General features: G+C 52.7%; 7 protein-coding genes across 7 annotated transcripts; 4 read left to right on the forward strand and 3 right to left on the reverse strand.

Moving 5' to 3' along the window:
• Positions 1–65: 65 nt before the first annotated feature.
• On the forward strand, positions 66–1,520 carry SNOG_13775 (hypothetical protein; the record flags this gene model as incomplete). The annotated part of the gene is made up of 3 exons (XM_001803928.1): positions 66–357; positions 695–1,387; positions 1,417–1,520. 3 exons carry the CDS (start codon positions 66–68, stop codon positions 1,518–1,520), a joined length of 1,089 nt encoding a protein of 362 aa, XP_001803980.1.
• Positions 1,521–1,578: 58 nt separating this feature from the next.
• Positions 1,579–2,932, reverse strand: SNOG_13776 (hypothetical protein; the record flags this gene model as incomplete). The annotated part of the gene is made up of 3 exons (XM_001803929.1): positions 1,579–1,784; positions 1,837–2,325; positions 2,412–2,932. 3 exons carry the CDS (start codon positions 2,930–2,932, stop codon positions 1,742–1,744), a joined length of 1,053 nt encoding a protein of 350 aa, XP_001803981.1. The 3' UTR covers positions 1,579–1,741.
• Positions 2,933–4,847: 1,915 nt separating this feature from the next.
• Positions 4,848–5,246, forward strand: SNOG_13777 (hypothetical protein; the record flags this gene model as incomplete). The annotated part of the gene is made up of 2 exons (XM_001803930.1): positions 4,848–5,039; positions 5,094–5,246. 2 exons carry the CDS (start codon positions 4,848–4,850, stop codon positions 5,244–5,246), a joined length of 345 nt encoding a protein of 114 aa, XP_001803982.1.
• Positions 5,247–6,626: 1,380 nt separating this feature from the next.
• SNOG_13778 (hypothetical protein) lies at positions 6,627–7,141 on the reverse strand (the record flags this gene model as incomplete). The annotated part of the gene is made up of 2 exons (XM_001803931.1): positions 6,627–6,731; positions 6,752–7,141. 2 exons carry the CDS (start codon positions 7,139–7,141, stop codon positions 6,627–6,629), a joined length of 495 nt encoding a protein of 164 aa, XP_001803983.1.
• A 390-nt stretch (positions 7,142–7,531) lies between these two features.
• Positions 7,532–7,907, reverse strand: SNOG_13779 (hypothetical protein; the record flags this gene model as incomplete). The annotated part of the gene is made up of 2 exons (XM_001803932.1): positions 7,532–7,841; positions 7,891–7,907. The coding sequence occupies 2 exons, from the start codon at positions 7,905–7,907 to the stop codon at positions 7,532–7,534; spliced, it is 327 nt and encodes a 108-aa protein (XP_001803984.1).
• Positions 7,908–8,243: 336 nt separating this feature from the next.
• On the forward strand, positions 8,244–9,294 carry SNOG_13780 (hypothetical protein; the record flags this gene model as incomplete). The annotated part of the gene is made up of 2 exons (XM_001803933.1): positions 8,244–8,654; positions 8,827–9,294. 2 exons carry the CDS (start codon positions 8,244–8,246, stop codon positions 9,292–9,294), a joined length of 879 nt encoding a protein of 292 aa, XP_001803985.1.
• A 799-nt stretch (positions 9,295–10,093) lies between these two features.
• On the forward strand, positions 10,094–12,325 carry SNOG_13782 (hypothetical protein). Its single transcript, XM_001803934.1, has 6 exons — positions 10,094–10,331; positions 10,467–10,574; positions 10,650–10,771; positions 10,824–11,154; positions 11,527–11,578; positions 11,765–12,325. The coding sequence occupies exons 1-6, from the start codon at positions 10,200–10,202 to the stop codon at positions 12,040–12,042; spliced, it is 1,023 nt and encodes a 340-aa protein (XP_001803986.1). The 5' UTR covers positions 10,094–10,199; the 3' UTR covers positions 12,043–12,325.
• Positions 12,326–14,258: the final 1,933 nt, after the last annotated feature.

Consider the following 14,258-nt stretch of genomic DNA (forward strand, 5'->3'; position numbering starts at 1 on the left):
CTGGACGCGCGAGTACCCGGGCCAAGAGGAGATATTAGATTATCTGAGGAATGTGGCGCAGAAGTATGGGCTGTACAAAGTACATCCGATTCAATACCAGTGTGGAAGAGGCGCATTGGGACGATGAGAAGAGGAGGTGGAAGGTCGATGTCAAAGTCACGGGTGGGAAGGACGCTGAGTTCAATCCGCAGTATAGCATTGATTGTGACTTTCTGGTCAGCGCGGTGGGACAGTTGAATCAACCACGATTTCCGGATATCGAGGGGTTGGAGGACTTTCAAGGGAAGATTATGCATTCTGCACGATGGGATTGGAGCCATAGTCTTGAGGGGAAGAAGGTTGGTATCATCGGAAATGGTAAGTCTCTCCACAACCTTTGTGTTTGAGACACATACTGACGAATATTCTACAGGCGCAACAGCAGCCCAAATCATCCCCTCACACTCCTACCATCGACCTCCTCTCTCACAATCTACCAACGTTCGCCCAATTGGGTGATCCCCCGTCTCGACGGCGCCGTCTCCCCCCTCCGCCGCGCTGCATACCGCTACCTACCACCCGTCCGCTGGCGCATCCGCGCCAGCATGATGGACTTCCGCGAATCGTTCCACGACGCCGTGACCGACGGGAACTCCGAGTTCGCACTCGCTGATCCGCACATCCTGCATCGACGCCATGAAGGCGCAAATCCCAGACGGCGAGGAGAACGGGCTATGGGAGAAACTCACGCCGGATTATAACCCGGGTTGCAAGCGAGTCATTATCAGTGACGATTACTACCCAGCCGTCGCGGACCCAAAGACGACGCTCGAGACGAATAAGATAGCAAGAATCACGCCCACAGGCATCCAGCTCGAGAACGGAACCACATACGAGCACGACATCATCGTCCTCGCGACGGGCTTCCGCACCGTCGAATTCATGTACCCGATCAAAATCACGGGCACTGGCGGCCGCTCCCTCGAGCAAATATGGGAAAAGGGCGCCTCGGCACTCTATGGCACGACCGTCCCCTCACTCCCCAACTTCGGCATGTTCTACGGCCCCAACACGAATCTTGGCCACAATTCGATTATCCTGATGATCGAGGCGCAAAGCCGGTATCTCAACACCCTCGTGTCTGCCGTGCTGGACGCACGCAATCGCGGCCAGCGCATCGGTCTAACACCGCGCTCCGACCGGACAGACGCATTCAATCAGCAGATCCAAGAGATTTTGCAGAACAGCAGTTTCGCAGATCCAAAGTGCGGCAGCTGGTATAAGAACAAAGACGGCAAGATTACGAACAATTGGAGCGGCACGGTGGTGGAGTACCAGGAGATGCTGAGTAAGGTCGACTGGGAGGATTTTGAAACGACGGTGGGAGAGAGGGAGGGAGAGAGGGCGAGTAGGGTTGTATTTGGGACGGGGAGGCAGGAGACGAAGATTGGGAGGGTGCGGGAGGAGACGGTGGTGAGCAACACGGTGTTGGCGCTGGGGACGTTGAGTGCGGTTGCGGCGGGCGCGGCGTGGGTGTATAGGAGCAGGTGGCCGAAGAGACTGGGGTTGAGGGCTTGAGGTGATGGGAGCGTGAGAGTGTAATGTTGAGATGATATCATTGGGGTAAGAGTATAATAGTGTGAATGCAAAACGCCATAGTACTGAAAGTCCCTTCACTTTGCACAGTGCAATCTATCCAGACCGCGAACGCCTTGGATGGTATAAGGTAACCTACCCACGCTCAAAAGAAATAAAGAAAGGCTCAGACGCCCATGGTGAAGTCGTGTTCGATGCCAGGTGTGACGCTATCATGTGTTAGTGTCTCATTCGGCGCTGAGTCGGGATAGAAAGGCGTACCTAGCCATAAACTTCAGGAAGACGACGAGGTACTGGTCCACCCGGATAGCAACCTCGTCGTCTCCGCCCTCGCTCAAGACTTCCCAGTCGTCTTTAGCCTCGTCACCTTCCTTACCCTTGGCTTGTTCGGAAAGCTTCAATAGCCGTGTGTCATCAACTAGCCCCTCCATGCCAGTGTCAAGCTTGCCGATGTCCTTGCCTGCCTTGAGCTTTGCTAGCCGCAGCTTCAAGGCAGCGTCTGCACGGTCGAGAAGGACCTTCATTACTGAGGCGTGTTTGCAAGGGTGTACGGAGGCGGTCTTGAGGGCGTGCTCGAAGAAGGGGAAGTCCTCGATTGTGACGGTTTTGTCTTTGTAGTCGCCCACAATATCCTCCATCATCTCCTGAGGTTTGAGGGGTACTGATGTTGCGCCGTAGCCGGAGAGGTATAATCGTGGTGTTCGGTAGTGGGCGGAGTAGCAGATGTAGAGGGTGTAGGTTCGGAGGGGACTGGCATATTGTTAGAGACGGTGGCAACCATGTACCAGCCACTGTCATCGAGGTACAGTGGTCGACGGCGGCATGTTGAGACTCACGCTGTTGAAGACGAACCGCCTTGGGGATCTCTTATGATCGCTTCCTCGTCGTCATCCATGTCCTCCATGTCTGGAATCTCATCTTCTTCCTCGGCCGCACCCAGGTTGCCGCTCTCATCGACTGTCCGTACGTCGCGCACCTTGGCCTCTTGACTAGCCGCCATGCCACCCGTCCTCAGCCAGCCATCGTCATCGGCGCCTTCACTGCCAGCGAAGCCATCGCCTACTATGGTCTCATCTTGCCCAGCCTCTCCTGCAAAGTTGTCGTCAAGCCGTCTATGGCAAGGCACGCCCCGCGTCATCAGGTACTGCTTGCCCTCGGGCAGGTACGGGACGCGTTTCCCTGCTGACGAAGCATCTCCCCACTGCCACGAAGGGAACTTGAAGACGAGGAAGTCGCCTGCTAAGACAAACTCCTCTGGGGTAATCTGGCCCGTCTCGCGAAAGGTAGAAGTGTGGCTGATGGCGGCGGTGCGCTCGCGGAAGGTGTCGATGTACGATCGCACAAAGTTGTAAGCCATGATGTCGTTGCTATCTTCGTCGAGCGTATCGCGGTTAGTGGCGTATTTGGCCGAGTGCTTGTGCTAGGGGGTGTTGTTGTTTGTGCTTCTGTTCGCGGTCGCTGTCGCATATGGAGGGGGAGGGGCTGCCTGGCTCGTAGCTGCTGCCTCCAGCCGCTAGCTTCAGCCGCTAGGATGCACGTCACTTGATCAGCCTTCTTGTTCCCCTGCCTTCGTCTTTGTACCCTCTTCTTCTCCCAGATGACCGACGTCAGGCAACATTTCACTCTGGAGCTCATGCTTTCGTGATTCTACCGCCACGACCGGCCTTCCGACCATGACTTCATCATCACGAGCTATGCTTCCTCTGACAACGGACAAATTCAGCTAGCTCATCTGCTCCATTATCCGACGTCTCTATAATGGCGACACAAGCTGGGTAGTTGCGTGCTATGCCATGCAGTGTGGTCCGCATTGTACTAAGTTCTCTGCACGTCAATCACCTACATCATTGCCCGGAGAAGTATCTCGACGAAAGCATCGATTGTCAGAGCACTGACAGCTGCGCTCGTGACTGCATCACAGACGCGGTGACCATGTTCCTCTGGCTGGAATGTCACGGAGCATAGGTTTTGCCTATACCCTGATGAGCACGTGTCCACTTCGTTTCATCACAGCTTGTTCCAGCCGCGCAACAAGCGGTAACGCCCTTGGTTGCATCTAGGAATGCCTCCATTTCTACCACGTCGCCTCCTGCAAGAAGATCAAGTCTCTTCACTGTCCCGCATTCGACACCTCATGCATAGCCCTGGCCGCATAGCCTCACCCCGATCGGTAGCTCTTGAGGGGTCTCTGTTAAACACCAATACATATCTCCGGAGGCCTGTACATTTGTATTCCCGAATTCGGTGGGAAGCCGAAGGTACAACAGTCTTTATTCCACAACGCTCATCTCACTGCAATACCCCGCCTCACCTCGCGCTTAACACGTCAATCATGAATTTTACAATCCATGTGGTATGGCCTAGTACAGAGGTCGTCTGAGGAGTCGCATGGGGCTGACCCTGCGTGTCCTTGCCTCTCATACGAAATGACGGAAAGCCCGCCTCTCCAGGTCAGCAATACAGGCTTATTAAGGACTAACAATTCGTCATCACTACACTGCATAGAGGGATCGCAGTATAGGTTGCGCATAGTTAACGTGGTACGCAATCCTGACATGGGTTCCTCGCTGGCAGCGTTGCCCACTGTTTGCGCCACTATCAAGAGAAGTTCCGCTTCCAGCCGTCTGAATTTTCCATCGGTTTCCCAATGTCACTTGAATCATCCAGTCTTGCGCGAGTTGGGAGCGAGGGAGTTGTTCACGCGTCCACTTTGCCTTGGCCTAATCGAGACCACCACGTATTTGGCCTACTATAGACGTTATTTCTGGGGATCTTATCCATTCCTTTCGTCTGGCCCCACAGCTCCCACCATTACATGGATTAAGAGTGTCCAAGGTAGTTGAGCTATCCATCCAAATTCAATAGCTTATATTCCATTCGACGAACGAAGACGAACGAAACCAAAGCACACACCAGAGTCCTTCATGCATGCGCAGTGTGTGTATAGTGTTGTGCGTGCGGCGCTGCCCATCGCTGTCCTCTACCTCCGGGATTTACTCGCATTGTACAGATGCGGCCATTTCAAACATCACAAGCCCATCTCTCAATGGTTCATGGATCCCTTGACCTTTGTCCATTACCAAACCGTACGACAGGTATCTGTTCGGATATGCAGTCGCATCAGTCTGTCTCCTGGTGTCCGTAACACGTCGGCTACATCATCACCCATCGGTGTAAGCCGACGACAAACTCAGGAGAGTACTGCAAGATCTTAATCCCGGCTATGACTCTGGCCAATTGAGTCCAGTCGAACCCATGAAGACGTATAAAGAATGGCCTCGAAATTCTACGCTTTCATCACTCAAAGATCTTTCAACCCAGTCTACACTATACAGCACAGTCTTTGCTTCCATCATTCTTCACAGATCAGCGTCATGACCGAGTCTACATTGAAGCCTAGCACAATTCAGCCGCAGCCGCGATGTGGCGGGCAACAGAGCCAAGATCCAGCCACCAATGTCTCAGTACGTCCTTCTTTGATTCAGAGACACTATCGTTCCTAATCGGACTTACACTAGGGCAGCTCTGACCGTGTTCTCCGGCCGGTCCAAGCTAGCGCAACTCAAAATTCCCAAGTCCGTTCTGTTTCGGGCAACAGCAATTCTGCAATGGCCCGTTGGCTCGAAGAAGAGAAGACCGAAGCACCTTGGACACCTGAGACTCGCCACTGATCTTTCGCATCTCCTTCATTGGGTTCTCTCTGCATTATCGTCACAATCATAGGTGTGGTCTTGAACCCTAGAGGCTCATTCGATTGGCTTTGAGGTACACAGCTCGTTACTGCTGTGGCAAAGACTTTTCATGGCGATCACAGGTCATCATCGATACTGCGCAGTGTTGCATTTATTAATGTCTCCTCCCTTTCATAGTGGCTAAAATCAGTAACGAGAAATGCTTCTTCTCTTAGGCGCTTGTGGCATGCTTGACATTGCTTTCTTTTCGTCATTACCACGAACAACATATTTTCTCATGGCGAACATGAATTACTGCTGTAAAGCTACACACATGCGATCTTCGCGCCAATCCGATGAGAACATTTCACTAGGCACTTCATCCAGACACTACATCTGAAATGTATTCCTGTTTGATAATGCTGCTGGGAACTCTAACACAATTGTGTACATCTATAAGTCACCCAGACGAGACAGTCGTATCGACGATCCAAAGTATCGAGTTACCTGTTCCTACGACAACATCCGGCAGAACAGTACACAAAAACAAGACTGAAGTACACAACGCACGCTTAGCTGTGATGCAACGATCCACCTACCCCACTACAAGCCACCCATCTATTCCACTGTACTGGAGGAAGCTTCCGTGAGTAACGTGGCGCGGTCTTGCCGCATGCAGATGGTTGTTCAATGACCAAGCTGCGACTTCGGCATCAAGATCTGAGGCTGCATGCTAGCGGGGCCGCTCGAGCTTGCTAGAAATCATTCGCTAGGCATTTCGTACCGATGGTGACAAGCGTAGGGTAACCGCAGCTGTTATATCGATCCGGTGTGCCGGCTGAGGCCCGTCTCTGCCCCGGCCGCCTACATGTCACCGCTTGTGCATCTATCGGTGTATTTATCCGGGCACGGGAGCATTGAGCGAGACGTCGCGAGGCCGGTCCGCATAGCAACACAACATGGCGATCTAGATGCGTGAACAGCGCGTTGTGGAATTCTCACGCATCACGAGTTTGCATGCAGTGGTTGATGACGATTGCCTCTTCCACGGGAGCGCTTACTCGAATCGCGTGTCCATTGTCAGCCTCAGTTCCCATCACACAGCTGCCCGGTGAAGCAGACTAGTAACTACGCTATGGCGATGAGATACCCGTCTATCCCCACCGGCGGCGATGCCGATACCCAACACACATGGGCAATACTACCTCAATAGCCTCAAACGTACTAATCTTCCCCCCGCCAGAACGCTCCAGGCGCGGCACCACATACTTCTCAGGCCCACCCCTACACACCTCTACACATCCCACGCTAACGACCTACCTCGTCCTTCTGCACAGCGCCCAACCTCTCTATTCCCTCCTGCACTCCCTCTGCACTGATCTACGCTCCCCATCCGATCGGCGGTGCATGCCCGGCATCAACGATGACGGCTGGTATCCTGCCGCTGTATTCCATTTCTACGGAAACTTTGGGACGAGTAACAATCTTCTATGTGTGTTACTAACCAAAGAACTCGTGCAGGGCGAGGGAGTGTTGGGCATGCATTGCTTCCTGCATGCTTTCGAGGCGGGGCATTTAGAGCAGGGGTTTGTGGAGACGCTGGGGGAGTGGGAGGGAGCGAGGTGGGTAGTGAGGGTGGATGGAGGAATGAGGAGCGTCGATAGGAAGGTAAGTTTGGATGAAGGGGTGAGTGAGGAGGTAGTTGTGATGTTGGAGTTCTGTGCTGCGGCAGCGCTGGAGGGATATCTTGATGGGGGTGATGACGTGGGGATAGAAGGTTGGATTGAGGGTAGGATGATGGAGCAGCTTGAGGGTGTGCTTTGGGGGTTTTGGTTGGGGATGGATGAGGGGGTGGAGGAAGATATCAGGAAGCGGTCTTGGGGGTGGGCTGACATTCTTCCTACTTGGGCAGGGAGGTAGATGCACTTTCAATTATTAAAGTAGTCTTGGTTTTTGTCAGCTCCAGAAAGCCTGAAGGGAGAATGTGGGAAGTACCATTATGGCAAACTAGTGGTATCTCAAGATTCGAAATGACTTTTCCTGTCCCATCTTGCGCCAAGTCTTGCGCCTCTAAACGCCTCTTCCTGTGTAGCCTTGTCTCGGTATTCTTCGCAGCTTTCTCTCTTCGCCGAATCCGAGGCCCTCGGATATCTCTGCTGTTTGGTCCATTCGAATCAAGTCCTCTCCAATCGATTCGCGAAATGATTCAGATCCTTTTGTTCCTGACTGGCCCGTTCCCCACACGTAAGTTCATGCGATAGCTCACACCAGCCCATCCAGCCCAACTAGTGATTTCTAAAATTCTTCTTCTGGTAGAACAGATCCGTCCTCGAACTACCCAGGTTTATAATCTTCGGACACCCGTCCCTGTCTTTCTCGAGTCGCGTACACTCAAAGCAGTAGAAGGCGTCTGAGATGCCCTCGCCACCGCATACAACGCACTTGTTCTGGTAGTTGCCGAAGGAGCATTCGTCGCAGATGCGGGCGAGGGTGGTGGGGCGCACGTAGGAGTCGCATACGGGGCATTTGCCGTCACATTTGTCGCAGAGGCGGCCGATGGATATGCCGGCTTGTTTGCGGCACATTACGAGATCGCTGGGGGTTGTTAGAGAGGAGGGTGAAGGTGGCGGAAGGGAAGACTTACGGATGATGGCGAGACATTGTGGTGCGGCTTGGTCGACGTTATGGGAATTCGGGAATTAAATGAAACGTAGGGGTAGCTGAATCCTTGGGAGAAGAGCAGAATCGCTACCAGTGATATTGTTATTATGTGGTTGCAGTAAAGGAAGCTGCGATGGTGAACATTGAGAAGTTGCGGACCTCCGGCTTAGTCATCGCTAGCTTGAACCCTTGCCCCGTGCGGAAGCTTCTCGACCTCGCGTGCTCGCGTCCCATCGTCAAGGCTCCCACTGGCACCAAATTCGCGTGATATTATCGTTTTTTACACTTCGAAAGTTCGCGCAGTTAGACTAAAACACAAACAAAACACACCAAAACATGGATGGCCCAATCGCATCAGCCGTGGTCTTGCCAGATGAGCCTATGCCGCCAGCCTCGCCCAGCAGCAACAAAAGACGCCAATCCTCAGGGACCGAAGAAAGTGTGAAACGACCGCGACTCGAAGATGATGCTCCCAATTGCGATCGTGGATCTGCCAGTGAGGTCAAAGCTGCTGTCCCAGTGCGACGCGAAAGAGGTAGAGAGCGCAGATTGTTCGGTGCTGTTCTCGGTGCACTCTCACAAGCTCCTAGTACTACTGCAGCACAGAAGCGCCGCTCTGAGATTGAGAAGAGACAGATCGCACAGCGCAAGCAAGAAAGCGAAGAGAGCGAGCAGAGGAAGTCGGAGCGCGTAGCCAGACGCAAAGTTCAGCGCTGGAAGGAGCAGAGACGTTTCGAAGAACAATCGGTAGGCAATCTTACCCCTACAAGCTGCATTTCAGTATTGACATTAGCTAGATGCGAACGCGACATAATAGTTTACTGAACACGGCTCACTTCCTCCAGACCGAGACTGAACCACACCTTGTACGTACCTGGAGTAAACAGCTTACCTTTGGCTATAATTGACTCCATGACAGTACTACAAGCCCTGGGAGACCAGTGCCGAAGAAGAAGAACGAATCCAAGACCAAATTGCCGAAGCGCGCAAAACTATCCGCCGAGAAGTAGAAGAATACGAGGCTCGCATAGAGCAAGGAAGCAACCGCGAGCGACGTGCCTCCGAGGAAGCAGAACATCGCCGTGACGCAATGGGCTCCCATAGTGGTAAGGAGCACAATGCAGACGCGTCTCACGAGTCATCAGCAACCAATGGAAATGCTAACGGCAGCCACAACTCTCCCAAGGACCAGGATATGGAGGATATGGGAGATAATCATGCAGAAGACCCTGAACAAGAGGCGGTGAGCGCCGACACGACTGGGGATAGACCGGACAGCACTGTAGCAGCCCATGAGACTACCACTGACGATCCTAGCAATAACAACGACGATGAAAACGGAGAAGATGTAGTCGAGGAGGCAGCGGAGGATACCGTCATTTACTGAAGATCGCTAGGGAGTGCGCGCCGTGTGCGCGTGCGCCCTCGGGTTCCGGACCGCTCATGTCATTCAAGATTATGCAACACCGCTCATCGTAGCTTGATCTACTGGACACTTTACCATTACGACATTTCGACGACCATTTATACCACCTATGGGCAGGCGCCAGCGTTGTACCGCGTCCGTTTCTTTGCCTAGCAGGAAGCATCGTCCTGTTGTACTACCACGTCTGCTGTAGAGAAAGTTGCCTGTAGCGATTCGGCGTACTTGTCCGCTATTTGGCTGCCTCAACACATTCTCAAGAACAAGTGCGAGATGCAGTCCGCCAATGAGCAGCATGCATCACAAGTCGTTATCTAGCCAAGCTGGTGGGACAGCTGTAAGCAAATGCCCTTGTACCCATGGGCGTCGGCAACTGGTCGCATGCACTCCGGCTATGTGAAGGCGTTCGCTTCGCCAGATATGCGTGAGAGATCTTGCCATATACATAACCCCAGTGCGACCAAATCTGTGGATCGTTCAGTGGTGTCACGCGTGAATTACTGGCATGAATACGGGACTGCAATGGCGGCGTGTCTATAGCATCCGCAGGTTAAGAAGTTTTTCTGGACAGCGCATTGCCTCGAGCTTGCTTTCGAGCCACGTTGTTAGCAATGTGGTAGGAGGCACATTGCCTCAGTACCTGTGTAGAAAGTACCTTCCTGTTGTGGTGGTGATCATGTTCAGACCCCTCACCTCCGGACCGAGGTCTCCGCGAGCGACTCTTTCAAGTAGCATCGTCAAACATGAACCCCAAACACTACAACTCAATGTAATGTTGCTTGGCCAGTACCCGTGCAATTGTGGATCACATCGTTCGCCCTTCAAGCAGTACCAGGAAGTGAAGCGCACAGCGCACTACGCATCACGCCATGCCCACCCAACCAATTGACCCTGTGTCTGATTCGCGCATTACCCACAAGACAGCACTGCTCAACGGCTATACGTACCACTATCTCTATGCTGAGCCGAAGTCTGGCAGTTACACCCAGACCGTCTTCTTAGTACGTCCCAAGCTTTCTTATCTCTGGACATTAAGCCGACGGATATATTGCATGTGCATGAACAGATGTCCTCTGGCATGGCTAGTGCAGAATGGTTGGACAGTGATGGTGAGGATGTATACTAATCACGGGTAGATCCATGGATGGCCGGATCTATCGATGGGATGGAGGTACCAGATACCATTATTGGTGGATATGGGGTTCAGAGTTGTGGCGCCGGATATGATGGGATACGGAGGGACTGTGAGTACAATCTGTTTCATTGCTTGGCCGCGGAGGCTATCAAACTTGAATTACAAGAACTAAGTCTGAATACAGGATGCTCCAAAAGTACCACCGAACTCAATCAGTCTCTATGGTCTCAAGAGAGCTTCTGATGACATTGCCGCTCTTGCGAAAGAAGTCGGTGCGCCGAAGATCATTCTCGGTGGTCATGATTGGTAACTCAAGTACAGCTCCATCTCGATCGCAGCTACTGACGATTTCGACCAGGGGAGGTTTCGTTGTCTGGCGAGCTGCACAATGGTACCCAGATCTGGTCTCTCATGTCTTCTCCGTATGCACTCCATACACTGCCCCGCACAGAGAGTACTTCTCCACTGAAGATCTTGTAAAAGGTCAGCTGCCTCAATTTGCCTACCAGCTCCACCTTGCGTCAGGTGAGGTGGAGAAGAGCGTCAAAGATGAGCAGTCGATCAAGCAGTTCCTCAAGGGTATGTATGGAGCGCGGGGACCGAACGGCGAACTGGCTTTTGACCCAGAGAAGGGCGTGTTGGCGGAGAATCTACCTGTAATTGGCGAGAGTAGAATCCTGAATGGCAAGGTTAGTGGTGTTTTCCTATACTCACACTCACATTTGTCTGCCAAAGGTCGATCTACAAGTGTGGAATGGCCAGCGAGTGGATGACTTGAAGACGTCCGACCCAGGGAACTGGCTGCTCGACGTCCATATTCCCTCTTCTGTGGATGACGCGCGGACGCGGAAGAAGCCTTGAAAGAACCGCGGAGACGAATGTCTATCACCAGTCTGCCTCAGTCATGAGCTCCAGCACCGAAGATCATGGCAAGAGGTGTAGCGACGACATGCAACGAGATGCAAGGCTCGGCATCAGCATTTCCTTATATGCGCTTCGCATAGCACTACGGCTTCTAGTCGTTTCATCGATATTGGGCTATACACTGACAATGACGACAGGTGCTCGACTACTACGTCAAGGAGTACGCGAAACATGGCATCCACCCCACGCGTAAGTCGCTCTCCCACTCTTTTTAATCTAATCCCGTATCCACACATCCGGTTCATTCGCACATCATACCACCTATGCATGACCCTTCTTCCCAAAGTATTCTGAAGGGGTTCTTCGCAACCGTGTCAAATCTACGATCATCTCTCCTCGGGATGTGGGGCCATCTAGCTAACTCGCTGCAACCAGTCAATTGGTATCGCCAGCGCCGCACAAACTGGGAAGAAGACCAAGCCTTGCTTGACAAGAAGGTCATCAAACAGCCTGTACTCTTCATCCAAGCGACGTATGACTCGGTGCTCAAGCCCGAAATGTCAAAGAGCATGGATGCGCTGATTCCAAATCTTACGAGGGGAGAGGTGCCCGCGACGCATTGGGCGTTGACGCAGAAGCCGGAGGAGGTCAATCAGATTTTGAGGGGATGGCTTGAGGGGCGGGGCCTGGGCAGGAAGAAGAGTAACCTGTGAGAAGGCGTGATAGTTAAGAGGTTGTGCGATAATCGATCGGGACACTGCTGCTTTTCTTCACGAGTCGTACAACTGATGCGGTGTACATCTACCGAACGTTGAGAGACAGCGACTTCGCGGCTGTACCCGTCGCGCTCTAGACGAGCGATATCGGCACCAACATATTCAAAGTCCTTAGGTCATACTAGCTACTTGGCTGCCAGTGTCGCTACTGAGTTAGGAATATGATGTACTCGTGGTGTGGTACATTGGCGTATGTACCCTTGTAGAGGTGCATATGCAAGCTCCACATGCATTTGCGTCTCCCTGTCGAGCCTCACCTCAGGCATAGGTACGCCAGAAGTCTGGAAAAGTACTTTGGCGGATGTACCTCCGTTGAGATGCAGGTTCAATTCTCCACCACTTTGGTGTGACTGGGGTGAATTGCCCAGCGATAGTGACATGCACGTCGGTATCTCCGACAAGACGGCTGGACGCGCCGGAAATGCTCCTTTGCACGAGGCTCTCCCTCCGTTTTGTATTGGGCACTGGGCATTCGATGCAGACAGCGTTCAGTAGCGCACAAGATGTCCACTCTGCGGGCAGAATAGCCTCAGCACTTCCGAGGCTCAAGTCCATGATCATATGCCATCGAGCTACATCCAAGGATACAACATGCCGGATGCAGGTCCCCTTCGCCCGTGCGCTACACATACCCACAGCTCTGGAAAATCCACCGCAGAACAGCCAGTAAAGTTCTCGCGTCCTACCCTGTGGCTCTTGACTGTGGAAACGAGAAACCTGAACCTTTGCGCAGAGGCACAAACAATGCGCGGAAGCGGGGCTCCAGCCTGTAGTCGGATGAATTATTGCGATAGGTCTGGGATTACCTTGCCATCCTGCGCAGACCGCTTTTCGACTCAAGTTCAGGCCAGCGTTACGTTGGTTGAGTAATGACTGTCGTGCTCACTCACCGCTGCGGGCGTGCTGGGAAGGTTTCTCGATTGCCCAAGTGTTTGGTGAAAAAAGGTCCGGCACGGTAAGATGGGCGGGAAAACCTTTGAAACAGGAGCTTACTTCCTGCGCTGGCGCGTGCTGATCCAGATGCAAGACGTATGGCAAAGAAGGCGAAATGCCGCTTACTATATTTGAGGGCACATGCAGAAGAGTGGAAAAAAGATGCTCGCTTGAGGATGCATGGTCGCGAAAGTATGGTAGCGCGGTAGCGCTGATCTAGGCGTGCGGATTTCGAACCAAGATAGCTGCAACATAAACGTGCTAAGTGTACGACTCGTGCCTTATCAGTACGCTTGCGCTGCGTGGTGGTTACTCCATGGCATCTCGTAGTTGTTGCCTCCGGGCCGCATTGTATTAGTTGGCGAATCTTGGTAGTTGATGGGAGCCTGGTCGATAACTTCTTTGTCTCTCCGCAACCACCACGGTGCTCCGTCAAAGGACCGTTTACCGTGGCTTCACTTTTGCTTTTGCCGTCCCGTTGCAGTATATCCTTGGCGTCGTTCTGCTAAGTTCCTCGAATGAACGTTTATGGAGAGATAGGATGTAAAGGTACCTCGGTTTCGTATCTCTCGTCTAAATCTCCTTGTGGCTAGCCCCTGTCAGACGGCATATATTTCCACCACAGGTCTACGATCAACTTGGTCATTTTCGATTTTGGATGACAGGTGCTCGACCTCACCATTCGGTCGTGTTGGAAGACCTAAGTCAAGCTGCAGCGCGCTACCGTCTTGATGCGCACGATTCGGGGACACTGGTCGCATCTCGATGGCTTGTGTTTCTTGGTGAGTACACTAAGGATGCAGCTGCAATTGTGGCAATCCCCCGAGCCTGTCGTTCGTTAAATTTGAAGTTCGTCTGATAAGCAAGCCTGCTCCTTGATGAACCCGGCAGTTTGGTAGTTCTGCTCGGCGTTTCGTCAATTTACTGCTCCTCGGTACCTATGCCGCAATGCAGTCCGACCATCAACCGATATTCAACCAACGAACACCTTGCCTCACCACACACATCCCGTCGATACCGCCAGAAGGACCCACTCAGGTACCGCACTACGGAACCGACAACGTGCTCTGCCGGGAGGTGCACTTTGGGGATGTGCGCTATTGGGCATAGCTCTCCCCTGTCGCACACATATATCCGGGTCTTTTATATTGCACATGCAAATTCCGGTTGTCTTCTGGAATATCAGCCAGATCTTCTAGCCAGTTAGCAATCGAAATGTC

This window comes from Parastagonospora nodorum, assembly GCF_000146915.1.
Source record: "Parastagonospora nodorum SN15 chromosome Unknown scaffold_28, whole genome shotgun sequence".
Taxonomy (NCBI): Eukaryota; Fungi; Ascomycota; class Dothideomycetes; order Pleosporales; family Phaeosphaeriaceae; genus Parastagonospora; species Parastagonospora nodorum.

What these genes read in the sequence shown, in the direction of transcription:
- SNOG_13782 (XM_001803934.1), top strand. Translation starts at nt 10,200, where the DNA reads ATGCCCACCCAACCAATTGACCCTGTGTCTGATTCGCGCATTACCCAC. An exon ending in ACACCCAGACCGTCTTCTTA is followed by an intron (nt 10,332 to 10,466) that starts GTACGTCCCAAG and finishes AATCACGGGTAG; the next exon opens with ATCCATGGATGGCCGGATCT. An exon ending in ATTCTCGGTGGTCATGATTG is followed by an intron (nt 10,772 to 10,823) that starts GTAACTCAAGTA and finishes GATTTCGACCAG; the next exon opens with GGGAGGTTTCGTTGTCTGGC.